At 39.0% G+C, this 13,784-nt stretch overlaps 1 protein-coding gene across 5 annotated transcripts in view; it reads left to right on the top strand.

The window, feature by feature from the left end:
- The window catches only part of LOC139166409 (cilia- and flagella-associated protein 337-like), a 70,371-nt gene that overhangs the window by 29,290 nt on the left and 27,297 nt on the right, over positions 1 to 13,784 (top strand). For all 5 annotated transcript variants that reach the window (XR_011558950.1, XM_070749881.1, XM_070749882.1 and 2 more), the window contains 7 exons: positions 652 to 731; positions 3,430 to 3,522; positions 7,549 to 7,594; positions 8,843 to 8,889; positions 10,250 to 10,367; positions 10,800 to 10,869; positions 13,281 to 13,524. Coding sequence is in view for 4 of the 5 variants with exons in the window: in XM_070749881.1 (XP_070605982.1) it covers positions 652 to 731; positions 3,430 to 3,522; positions 7,549 to 7,594; positions 8,843 to 8,889; positions 10,250 to 10,367; positions 10,800 to 10,869; positions 13,281 to 13,524 (698 nt within the window). In the remaining variant the exon portion in view is untranslated. The remainder of the gene's footprint in view (positions 1 to 651; positions 732 to 3,429; positions 3,523 to 7,548; positions 7,595 to 8,842; positions 8,890 to 10,249; positions 10,368 to 10,799; positions 10,870 to 13,280; positions 13,525 to 13,784) is intronic.

A 13,784-nucleotide genomic window follows, 5' to 3' on the forward strand; every position in this document is an offset into this window, starting at 1 on the left:
GTTACAGTAAGTTACAGTAAGTACTGTTTTTTACCTTGCTCAATACACCATAATATTTTTTAGTTGTTTTAGAACAATGATTTTTTTAAAATCCTAGATAATTGTGCTTCTCTTGTTCTATTTGTTGATCAATTACCTTTTTTTAAAAAAAATGGTTGTCTGATTGATTAATGAACCACCTCTACACTAGAAGAAGCAGGGAGTATGGATCAGACCTCTACACTAGAAGAAGCAGGAAGTATGGATCAGACCTAAGTCTTAACATGAGAATTGTTTGTTTGTTTGTTTGTTTGTTTGTTTGTTTGTTTGTTTCTCTGAAGACTTGGGGTGGCTAATATACCCTACAGATGGTGCTAAACAATTACTGGACAGCTGGGAACTGTAGTTCAGCAATATTTGGAGAACTGTTTGTTTCCCACTTCACTCCAATAGCATTGTTTAGACATCCAAACACCAATATTAGTATTCTGGCAAGAATTCCTTCTTCAAACTATTTCCCTTGTTATTGTCTCTGTACAGCCATGTCCGCTCTGCTTTTTTCCTGTATCCAAGTGATTTTTTTAAAAAACATATTTTGATTTTGAAAGAAGAGTTGCCTAATTAATGATTCAGAAATACCAGCTGAGTTTTATCTGTTTCTCCCCTTTGCAGGAGAAAATTTACAGAAAATCTAAGTGGCTGATGGATTTTATTGTCATGACACCCTACAATAAACTCATTCTGGGAACTGGGTAAGTATCTCACGTACATACACCCACTAACCTGATTAATCATTTCCTTTTATTTCAGGACATTGGGAGAGATGTTTACTAGAACACAGCAATAGCTACAGGATATGGTAAAAAGTTTCAAGATGGACATAGGTGATGAGCACAGCTTGTACCATTATGTTTTTAACGTCAGCCAGTGGTTGCTGCAATAGGGAAGGAAAATGAGGAAAAAATAGCAGTGCATGAATAACCAGAATTGTTACTCATGCCAACTGGAGGATGAATTATTCATGCCAGCTGGAGGAGATTCCTCTTGAGGTGGATGTTTTTAGGTGGGGCTGAAATTTCAGCCAAGGAAACCGACAACCACAACTCTCTGAGTATAGAAGAAAGCTGTCAAACTCGCGGCCCGCAGGCCGGATGCGTCACACGCTGGCCACGCCCACAGCTTTGCAAAGGGGGGGAAGTCCCTATACATCACATGACGCCACCAGGATGTTCTGCCTGACTGGGCTCAGGCAATGCGTAACAGTCCAAGGAAAAGAAATCAAACACACACGTGCTCTGCTAATCAGCAAACTTTTATTAGATAAACAAAAAAGGATTACTCAAAAACAGTTCTTAGTGTCCGAAAACAATGATAGTGCAAGGCTTACTTCAGCCGCATACAAAAACACAGGAAAAAACAAACAAAGACAACCTGGAATGAGCCAAGACGTTTCAGGAGTCCTTTTGAATCTTTGGAGCAAACAGCAAGTCCCAGAGTTTTCACCTCCCACTTGTTTGAAAAAGCTGGGTTGAAAACTCCAACGGCACGGAACAGAAACTTCAGAGCAGGAACCACAAAATAACACAGATAAGCAGCCACAGTTTGCCTTGGCCTTTGTTCCCTTTTATCCCTTTAGCCCTCATTAAGGGAACCACACCCAGCCCTCAGTATAAGAACCACACCCAGCCCAGGTGCTCCTAAAATGACTTGTAATACTCTTTAAAGCGATCCCTTCTTTGCATAGCTCTTCAGCTACGCAGATCAATATATTGATCTGCAGAAGAACCCAGAGACGAAAGACTGTCTGAGGGACTGCATGCCAAATCCCCTGGGCTGTCTGCTGAATCCTGTGTACCAGTGGCCTCATCCTCCTGGCTGTCTGCCACGTCTTCCTGGCTGTCTGCCACATCTTCCTGGCTGTCAGCCAGGCTTTCGCATTCACTTTGTGCCGCATCTCTCCCATCTGTGGGAGCAATGGCTGGCCCAGGCCCAAACACAACACAGGACGACGTGAGTTTGACACCCCTGGTATAGAACATTAATAGCCATATAGATAGAAACATAACATAGACCCACTCTGGGTATGCAGTAAAACCTGTTTGTGAAGGGAACTACGTTTGGATGCCTCTTTGGGACAAAGCAAAACAGCTATGTGGATGTGACCGATGGTCCATTTCATAAATGGATGCACCTCTTGCTTCCGGAAATGAAATGCTGCCCTCTAAGCTTGGCAGATTCCCCTCAGTAACTCAGACAAAGGAGAAGAGATGAAATTGACAAGAGTTCCGTCAGTTTCTCTTTCTCTTAGGTAAGGGGTTCTTATGGCTGCTGAGATTTTTGGTCTCCCCACCCAGTGATGGGTTTCTACGGGTACGGTCAGGTACACAGAACTGGTAGTAAAATTTTGGTCAGGTACACAGAACTCGTAGTAAAATTTAGGTCAGGTATGCAGAACCGGTAGAAATTTTTTGATTTTTTTCCTTTTTTTTCCTTCTGGGCTCTGGGTATGTTTTTTCTATCGCAGTAAATGAGGTTGAATGCGTATAATTTTAGAAGAGCTCTGTGTGTGTGTGTGTGTGTGTGTGTGTGCGTGTGTGTGTACATACACATACAGTTTATATAGAAGATAATGTATGTTTTTGAGTGTGTGTGTAATATGTATGTACACACATGGCATATGTACAATGTTCCCTCGATTTTCGCGGGTTCAAACTTCGCAAATATAAAAACCCTATAATAAAAACATTCAATACTTCTAGGCTGAATTGAGCTATTGCTCAATTATATTGCCCTATAATTTTATAATTATAGAAGACTTCTTTTTTCCATGTAAGGAAATATCAGATAGTTTGCAATCTGGAATAAGTGGGTACTGTACATACAACCCTAAATCAAAATGAAGCTAACCATACAATGTCTTAGGTTCGTGTCTATATAATCCCCCTTAAATCTGAATTCTGGAACTTTGGAAGAAAGTGGAATCAAATATCCACAACATCCATAATTTTACAAAACTGATGTCATCTCTTACAGTAAAACCACTTACATTTTTCTCATAGCAGAACTGCTATGAGGAGCATGTGGAAAAAGTCACAGCACCAACAAAATTACAATATGTGCTTTCTAACATCATTATATGAATGATTGATAATGTATTATTAATATTGTGGCCTGTGCTGCAATATTGCACCATTTGCATGACCGTATGATGACGCAAGTGTCAGAATATCTGAAATACAGAACAATACCGCATGTTCAATTACACTGTCACAAATATGTAGTGACATTACAAAATTGGTTTTATTTCCAATCCATTTTGAAATTAACCCTAACTAATCCTTGTCTACAACTTTGCCATAGTTTGTTTACCACTGTTTGTCTCACTTACGGGGGAAAAAAATCTATAAAGTCTGTGATGTTAACATCTGATCATATTTTAACTTGTGATAGGGATCGTGAACTTCAGTTTTATGAAAGCTCCAACTTTGAACCCTATCTTCAGATTAGCGGTTTGGAAGCTATACCTTTGAATCTAGATTACTGGTAAGCCAATCCCTATCATCTACCATTTATCATCATATTATTTTATTTATTTATTTATTGTATTTGTATGCCGCCCCTCTCCGTGGACTCGGGGCGGCTAACAACAGTGGCAAAAAACAGAATGTAAAAATCCAATACTACAACAGCTAAAAACCCTTGTTATAAAACCAATCATACATACAAACATACCATGCATAAATTGTAGAAGCCTAGGGGGAAAGATTATCTTAATTCCCCCATGCCTGACGCCAGAGGTGGGTTTTGAGGAGCTTACGAAAGGCAAGGAGTGTGGGGGCTATTCTAATCTCTGGGGGGAGTTGGTTCCAGAGGGTTGGGGCCACCACAGAGAAGGCTCTTCCCCTGGGGCCCGCCAAACAGCATTGTTTAGCTGACGGGACCCAGAGAAGGCCCACTCTGTGGGACCTAACTGGTTGCTGGGACTCGTGCGGCAGAAGGCGGTCCCTGAGAAGGCGGTATCATGGTCCTGTCTTATTATATATGATACCAGATCTATTACTATGCTCCATTTTGGCAGTTGGTACTCTTATATAGTTGTGGAAGGTCAGTGGGGCAATACATTTCTCTGGCTATGATTCTTTCTTTTGCTTCCTTTAGTTCTATGATGGTGAATCTATGGCATGTGTGCCAGAGGAGGCAAGTAGTGCTCTCTCTGATGGCACGTGAGCTGTTGCCCCAGCTCAGCTCCATCATGTATGCACATGGGGTGGGCAGCAGGCAGGATGGGGTGGAACGCAGTTCCACCGGTGAAAATGAAAATGCAGCTCCAACTGATTGGCGGCTGTCACTTCCTGGATTACTGGTCTCAGCTCACCTTATCTTTTTTCCCCCCTGCTGTTGCTGCTGTGTCTGCGCTCCTTGCTTTTTTCCTCTTTCCTCCTTCCTGGCCTTGGACGCGCTTCCCTCTCTCCTGCCCGGCTCCCCTCCAGCCTCTCGCGGCCGCCTCCCGCCTAACATGTAAGCAGAAGGCGTGGGTGGAAGTGGCGCTGGTAGCATTTATGCTTCTGGCAGCACCCGTTCGCCTAGCTACCCAGCCTGAGGTGGGGGGCGACCCAGGAAGGAAACGTGAAGCAAATTGTCACCCCAGCGAGTGACACTGGTAAGGTTGTATGTCGAGGACTTAACAGTTCATTTGAACGATGATGAACGTTCAAGCCACTCCCACCTGATCACATGGCTGGCAAGCCACTCCTACCCAGTCACATGACCATTAAGCCACACCCACAAAATAAGCCACACCCATAATGTGGCAGTAAAGATTTTGGTTGTCCATTATTGCACATATGTCTCCCACTGGCCAGCTGATTTGGGGTTTTTTGCTGTACATGCACAGGGGGCTGGGTGGATGTAGTATGTACAAGGGTGGAGACCACATGTTCATTCACGGGGCTGAGGGAGCATGGGGTTTTATGCATACATGTGTCAGGTATGTGAGGTGTGCAGGCATCACACATGCATGCATAGGAGATGGGGAGCATGGGGTTGCATGCACATGCATGGGGGGTTGCAAATACACTGCAGGACACGGGACAAATTGCCCCAAAACGGGACTATCTCACCAAAAGTGGGACGTCTGGTCACCTTAGTTTGGGAGGAGGCCCCAATAGTCATAAAGGTTGGGGAAACAGATTTCCTGTGGCTGTGCTAGCATTCCAGCCACACTAACTAGCATTGGTGGAAATGATAGTTCACTAGTATCCAGAGGGCCACAGGTCCTACACTTATGAGATAAAGATAAAGCCTCATTTATAGCTTTGATAATTAGGTTTCAGAAAATTATAGGAACCTGTAAACATGCAAACCTTTATAACAGGCCAGGAGCTTAGTGGGTTGAAAATGCCAATATTCCAAAAGTCCTGTTCAAAATCTCTGTGCATGATTATGCACATTTGGAAAATGATTCAGAGGACATCCTGTGAATTTTTCATGAGCATAACAGCTCCCTGCTGGTTATAAAATCAACCTAACTTTTCTTAGATTTCTTGCTCAAACGGGGGAAAAAAGATAGTGGTTACTTTAAGAATAGTTTTAATGAGGCCGTTCTTAAAGCATTTTTTAAACTTATACAGAAGCCTGAAGAAAAGTAGGTCACTTTAATAAGTAGCAGAGGGGGCTGCTAAACTTTTATGGGGTTCAAAGCCCCTTCTGAATCATTTTCAAAGCACATTAGCCTTACTCTGTTCGGAGGAGAACTGTACAAGGTTGGCTCATTTTCATTCATCTCCGACTTCCCCCGTTGACAGGAAGATAGGTAACCAAGGGATTTTGTTCAGCTCAATGTAGTTTAACGTGATTGGTAGAACTGATTGCACATTGCTACTCTTTGTGCAAATCATATTCAGATGAAACTGATTACAATTTGTTTTACAGATCTTCTGATGTACAGATGTCATAAGCATCAGAGTGAATATCTGTATTCTAGACTCAGGTGTGGGCTGCTGCCCGGATGGGGGAGGAACACAGTGGGGAAGCGAAAATGGACCCCCGCCCCAGAGCACCCGATTTGATTAGAAAGATTTATTTATTTATTTATTTATTTATTTTATTTATTTTGTCCAATACACAATACATATTGAAGAGGATAGACATGAAGTATTATATATAAAGAAAAGATATAAAAGTAGAGGAGAAGATATATGAAAGGAAGAAAAGATATATATGAGATAAAGAGAGACAATTGGACAGGGGATGAAAGGCACACTAGTGCACTTATGTACGCCCCTTACTGACCTCTTAGGAACCTGGAGAGGTCAATCGTGGATAGTCTAAGGAAGAAATGTTGGGGGTTAGGGGTTGACACTACTGAGTCCGGTAATGAGTTCCACGCTTCAACAACTCGATTGCTAAAGTCATATTTTTTACAGTCAAGCTTGGAGCAAGTAATATTAAGTTTGAATTTGTTGCGTGCTCTTGTGTTGTTGCAGTTGAAGCTGAAGCTGAAGTAGTCATTGACAGGCAGGACGTTGCAGCATATAATTTTGTGGGCAATACTTAGATCGTGTTTTAGGCGTCGTAGTTCTAAGCTTTCTAGACCTAGGATTGATAGTCTGCTTTTGTAGGGCATTCTGTTTCGAGTGGAGGAGTGAAGGGCTCTTCTGGTGAAATAACTTTGGACATTTTCTAGGGTGTTGATGTCCGAGATGTGGTATGGGTTCCAGACATGAACTGTATTCAAGGAGTGGTCTGGCAAACGTTTTGTAGGCTCTGGTGAGTAGCGTGAGATTGCCGGAGCAGAAGCTGCGTAGGATCAGGTTAACAACTCTAGAAGCCTTTTTGGCGATATTGTTGCAGCAAATGCTGGCTGGGGAATTCTGGGAGTTGAAGTCCAAATATCTTCAAGTTGCCAAGGTTGAGAAACGCTGGTCTAAACTCCTCTATATGCCTAGGTGTTTTTAAGAGTTTGAAGAATGCCATCTTGTTTACATTTCATTTATATACTTGCAGGATTCAGATTTCCTTGAAACTTTGTATGAAATTTATTTAATAATGCACTTTGGGAAAAGGAATCCTCAGTCTGAGTATTGTATTGGCAGTTCTGTGCTAGCAAAAACTTCAGAAGAGAAGGATATAGGGGTAGTGATTTCTGACAGTCTCAAAATGCATGAGCAGTGTGGTCAGGCGGTAGGAAAATCAAGTAGGATACTTGGCTGCATAGCTAGAGGTATGACAAGCAGGAAGAGGGAGATTGTGATCCTGCTATATAGAGCGCTGGTGAGACCACATTTGGAATACAGTACTGTGTTCAGTTCTTGAGACTTCACCTACAAAAAGATATTGACAAAATTGAACGGGTCCAAAGACGGTTTATAAGAATGGTGGAAGGTCTTAAGCATATCAGGAAAGCCTGGGATAAACATCTATCCATCCTAAGATAAATAGGAAATAGTATAAGGGCAGACTAGATGGACCATGAGGTCTTTTTCTGCCGTCAGACTTCTATGTTTCTATGTTTCTATTTATTTATGAGGGACAAGAAATTCTTCATTTTCTCCCATACTTCCTTTTCAGCTACACAGGTCATGATGAATGTATGATTCTTTACGGCGATGACCAGGTATGTATTCTGCTCGGAGAAAAGATAAATAAACAAACAGAAGTGTGATATTTACTTCTAAAGGTACAATCACGGAATTATGTGTGAAGTGGGAAGAGAGAAATTATAGGTCCAAAGTGCTGCTTATTGCAGGAATGTAAATGAAAGAATCCTGAACAAATGGAAAACCACCATTGACAGGAAACTTTTTCTAATTTTCAGAAATTCTTCCTCTTCCTGTAATTCAGATATATTATTCTGCATTCTAAAAAAAGAACAGGTTTTTTTTAAACTTTCTGCAGGCATTTGAATCCGAGTATCATGCAATAGTCCTCCAAATCCTCAGAGAGGGGTAGCATATAAATCCAATGAATGAATGAATGAATGAATGAATGAATGAATGAATAAATAAATAAATAAATAAATAAATATCTCTGCTGAATTGTTTTTGTTTTTTTCTGTTACAGTTAAATAAACACAACTTCCTCAATCTAAAATAAAAAATAAAAATGGAAATAAAAACTAAGCTATATGAAAAGAGATTTATTTATTTGTTTGTTTGTTTTGTCCAATGTACAATAATACACAATGAAGGTTATATCCTCTATAACCTTCATTGTGTATTATTGTACATTGCACAAAACAAACAAACAAATAAATAAATATCTTTTCATATAGCTTAGTTTTTATTTCCCTTTTTATTACCCTGCCTATCATGGTCATAACATGGTTGTAAAGTGAATTAGTCATGTAACCAGCCTAATTTGACAATCTTTTTTATACAGATTGCATCTGTAGCAAACGAATGTGTTGCTACAGATGCAGTTTGCCAAAACCAGAAGTTAATGCTGGTTTTCGGCAAAATTGTTGTAAAACATTGTTATGTGACTGTGAGGTGCTCCAAACTGCTATAAAGGTGGCTCAGTTGCTGAGCGCCAGAAGTACAGTCATGTGACCATGGAGGGGCGTGACCATTAGAACTTTGAATCCCAAGTTGAAAATACTCCCCAGGAAGGTCCTTTGAACTTCAAATGATCTCTAAGTGACCAGTCAGAAGTTGAGTACTATCTGTATATAGAAAGAAGCATTCCTCCTTGCAATGTTCTGGTCTTGAGTCATTAGAGTTAGAAAATGTTTCACATCCTAAAGATACATAATTGTGATCTTTCAGCACTTGACCAGAAATTTATAACTTATATTTTTGTAATCTATAATATAACAGGAATATATCTTTGTATTTTCCTTCCACCCACCCTTGCTTTCTTGTAGGGTTGTGTCAATATCTTGCAGTTATATTCTGTGGGTGAGACCCTGAGGTAAGCACTTACAAAAGTCCAAATATAATATAAATGTATCTCACACTACTTACCAGAGCTTACAAAACTTTTGCCAGACCCATCCTCGAATACAGCTCATCTGTTTGGAACCCATATCGCATCTCAGACACTAACACCCTTGAAAATGTCCAAAGATACTTCACCAGAAGAGCCCTTCACTCCTCCACTCGAAATAGAATACCCTATGAGACTAGACTTTCAATCCTGGGCCTAGAAAGCTTAGAACTAAGATGCCTTAAACATGATCTAAGTATTGCCCACAAGATCATATGCTGCAACGTCCTGCCTGTCAGCGACTACTTCAGCTTCAACCTCAACAACACAAGAGCACACAACAGATTTAAACTTAATATTAACCGCTCCAAACTTGACTGTAAAAAATATGACTTCAGTAACTGAGGTGTTTAAGCGTGGAACTCATTACCAGACTCCATAGTGTCATCCCCAAACCCCCAACACTTTACTCTTAGACTATCCTCGGTTGACCTTTCCAGATTCCTCTAAGAGGTCAGTAAGGGGTGTGCATAAGTGCACTAGAGTGCCTTCCGTCCCCTGTCCTATTGCTCTCCTATGTCTCCTATACCTTTCTTCTAGTCTTATATCTCTTCTTCTATTCTTTCATTGATATGTTCTATTACTATACCTTCTTTTCTATTATTTCTTAGATATATTTTACTATGAGTATCTCCTCTATAACCTTCATCATGTATTTTACTATGTGTATATATACATATACCCACTAAAACTCTCATTGTGTATTGGACAAAATAGATATATATATATATAGATAGATAGATAGATAGATAGATAGATAGATAGATAGATAGATAGATAGATAGATGATAGATAGATAGATAGATAGATAGATAGATAGATAGATAGATAGATAGATAGATAGATAGATGTAACAGAAAGCATTCATTTGGCAATTTGTAATTCGTGCCTGTTAGAGGGATGGCATCAGTTCTTTCAGATAAAATGATATACAGTGATCCCTTGTTTTTCGCAGGGGATGCGTTCCAAGACCACCCACGAAAAAACGAATTTCCATGAAGTAGAGGAAATATTTTTTTAATGTATTTAACAAGTATTTGTACTTTTAAAACCCACCCTTTGCATTAAACAGTCATTCTATAATGTTTCTCAGCTGGAGCTATATGTGATATCCTACTAGTTTCTTTAATAGAGTACAGTAGTACTGTAGAAGAATTTTATGAATTTTCAATGGATTTAATGAATTTAAGTCCCCTTTGAAAACCCGTGAAGTAGCAAATCCGCAAAAGATGAACCGCGAAGTAGCGAGGGGTTACTGTAATTATCTTTTCTGGATATCTTTCAGGACATGGAAGAAGCTGCCCAAAGTGGAAAATCTCCCCAATATAAGGCTTGAGAGTGCTATACTTTCCCCAAATGTCACTTACATCCGTTGGAAAGTTCACGGAGACTGGGTGACTCAGGTAAATAGAGAAAGGTCTTTGCACTTCTGATCTAGAGAGAACATGGGATTCTATTCAGTTTTTTAATACATTCAAGTGATGTTAAAGCTTCTCCCAATAATCCAAAAAACCTCACAATTTTTTCCAGAAACACAGAAAGCGTTCATTATTAAGAAACAGTTAAACTTTGACTCTGAATTGATGGGCGTATTTTTCCAGGGTTTTGTAATGTTTAGACAGCTATGTTATTTTTTAAAATATAAGTTAAGAAAATAAAATTGTATGTTAATTTTTATTGAAGGTATATGTGATGTATGTTTTTTTTTGTTATGGATGTGGAGAAGATTTTTTTAAAAAAAAAACTTTAAAAAAAATAACAGTAAATTAAATAACAACAATATTTTCATCTCACCAGGATCTGGTTGAATAATATTCTTTTTTCTGGCTTTTTAGCTGAGTTACTATGATTCAATTAAGGCAATAATTTCTGCTTCAAGCCATGAGCCTACAGCCTTAGTAATAGGTAATTATGTAATTCTTTATATTGTATATTGTTTGTAAAATCTCCCCTTAAAAATACTTCATGATCTTTTATATACCAACAGGTTGGTGTTGTCTCTTAGTAACTACAGGGGGTAGACAAAACAATGGAAACACCTTGCAGCTCTTCCGTGGAATTCAGATTTGTGAAGCTCCCTTCAAACAGTTTTTGTGGAAACTGCATTCTGTACATGTCTATTGAGCTCTGCAGTGATTTTAGGAGCTGCGGTCTTGCGATCCGCTCTAACAATTCGCTTTAGAGTCCGACGGTCTCTCTCCAACTTCGACTTTCGACCAGACCTGTGCTTGGCTGAGGACGTTTTCCCTTCTCTTTCAAAAGCAGTCATTACTTTTGAGACATTACCTCTTGAAACGCCAAGGGCACTTTCTGTTACACTAGCGCCTGCCATTTCAAGCACCAACAATTTGGCCTTTTTGAAAGTCTGAGAGGTCTGCCATTTCTAGAAGGTTATAACCAAAAAAAAAAAAAGGTAGTTTAAAAAAACATATCAAATAACAGAATTTTAAAAAAACACAAGTTTTGATTGATTTGAACATGTTCAAAAGTTATGATGCCAAAAAGTCACGTGTTTCCATTTTTTTGTCCACCCCCTGTATATAAAAAGATTTTCTTCATAAAGATCTATGTATACAAAATATTTCTCCATAAACACCTGATCCTTCAATACTTCCACCAGTGCATCTATGATCACTGTTACCAAGGTAGTATACCTTTCTGCTGTTCAACCACTTCTTCTTCTCCTTCCTTCACTTTCCCAGCATTAGAACCTTCTCCAGAGACAGAAGTCTTCGAGTAATAGCAATAGCATTTAGACTTATATATCACTTTACAGTGCTTTACAGCCCTCTCTAAGCCATTTACAGAGTCAGCATATTGCCACCTATAATCTGGATCCTCATTTTACCCACCTCGGAAGAATGGAAGGCTGAGTCACCCTTGAGCCCGGTGAGATTTGAACTGCCAAACTGCAGGTAGCCGGCAGGCAGCATAAGTACCTGCAGTACTGCACTCTAACCACTGTGCCACCTTGCCTTAAATGGGTCTAAAATAGGATAATTTGAGATTGCCTTTGGTGAAGACCTATAAGTAACACTTATATGTAAAATAGAAAATGTGTAGATTAAGCTTTCAGCCTTAAATGTACACTGCTCGAAAAAAATAAAGGGAACACTTAAATAAACAACACAATATAACTCCAAGTAAATCAAACTTCTGTGAAATCAAACTGTCCACTTAGGAAGCAACACTGATTGACAATCAATTTCACATGCTCTTGCGCACATTCAACTTTGTACAGAATAAAGTATTCAATGAGAATATTTCATTCATTCAGATCTAGGATGTGTTATTTGAGGGTGGGTTTTTTTGAGCGCTATATATATTTAGACATATTTCCAATTTTCTTTGTTTAATTAATTTATTTGCCTTTATTTTTACAAATAACACAAGAAACATATCCAACATGCCTTCATCCTCCTATTTTCCTCCCAACAACCCTGTGAGTTGGGCTAAGAAAAAGTAGCTGACTCAAGGTCACCCAGCTAGTTTTCATTTATTTTTATTTATTATTTATTTATTTATTTATTTATTTATTTATTTATTTATTTATTAGATTTGTATGCCGCCGCTTTCCGTAGACTCGTAAACAACGAGGGTTTTAGTGGGTATATATCTATATACACATAGTAAAATACATGATGAAGGTTATAGAGGAGATACTCAAAGTAAAATATATCTAAGAAATAATAGAAAAGAAGGTATAGTAATAGAACATATCAATGAAAGAACAGAAGAAGAGATATAAGAATAGAAGAAAGGTATAGGAGATATAGGAGAGCAATAGGACAGGGGACGGAAGGCACTCTAGTGCACTTGTACTCGCCCCTTACTGACCTCTTAGGAATCTGAATAGGTCAACCATAGATAATCTAAGGGTAAAGTGTTGGGGGTTTGGGGATGACACTATGGAGTCCGGTAATGAGTTCCACGCTTCGACAACTCGGTTACTGAAGTCATATTTTTTACAGTCAAGTTTGGAGCGGTTAATATTAAGTTTAAATCTGTTGTGTGCTCTTGTGTTGTTGTGGTTGAAGCTGAAGTAATCGCCGACAAGCAGGACGTTGCAGCATATGATCTTGTGGGCAATACTTAGATCTTGTTTAAGGTGTCTTAGTTCTAGACTTTTTTGTGTCTAAGGCAGGACTAGAACTCATGGTTTACTGGCTTCCTACTCTGGTGCCTTAACCACTAGATCAAACTAACTCTCATAATTCTTTTTTAAAAAATCAATGTACACTCACTCTGTGTAAGAATGTCAGTGTAGGAAGATTTTGTGCAGAAAGCTTTTACTGAACTCTCATATCCCTCTACAGGTTGCATTCTGGGAGCTACCAATGTTGAGCAACAAATGAGAGAAATAAAAGAAAATAAGAAAGAGTCAAAAATAAAGAAAGCACAGGAAATGTTAGGAACTCCCTCCCAGAGAGCTGAAGGGGATCAGCTTATTTTTCGGGTTCATAAAGGAGTCAAAACATTTGCACTTAGTAAAAAGAATAATGCCATAGTAACCGGCGGAATGGATCGAATTATTCGAATATGGAATCCATACATGCCTGGGTGAGATATTTCAACTATTCTATTCTGCTCTATTATAGTCCTTAGCCAACTATTAGTTATTTTAAATGCATAAGGTGCTATTTTTGTTTAGAATATACATGCATGGAATTAGTATGATTTGTAAAGAAAAATGTAGAACAGATGAATTCCTAATTCACCGTTAGTTTAATACCCCTTTAAGAGTTCCTTACTATAGTTATGGAAGGAGGAAATAATATTTTTCTTGTTGTTGTTGTTGTTGTTGTTGTTGTTGTTGTTGT

The sequence above is a fragment of the Erythrolamprus reginae genome, chromosome 4 (assembly GCF_031021105.1).
Source record: "Erythrolamprus reginae isolate rEryReg1 chromosome 4, rEryReg1.hap1, whole genome shotgun sequence".
Taxonomy (NCBI): domain Eukaryota; kingdom Metazoa; phylum Chordata; class Lepidosauria; order Squamata; family Dipsadidae; genus Erythrolamprus; species Erythrolamprus reginae.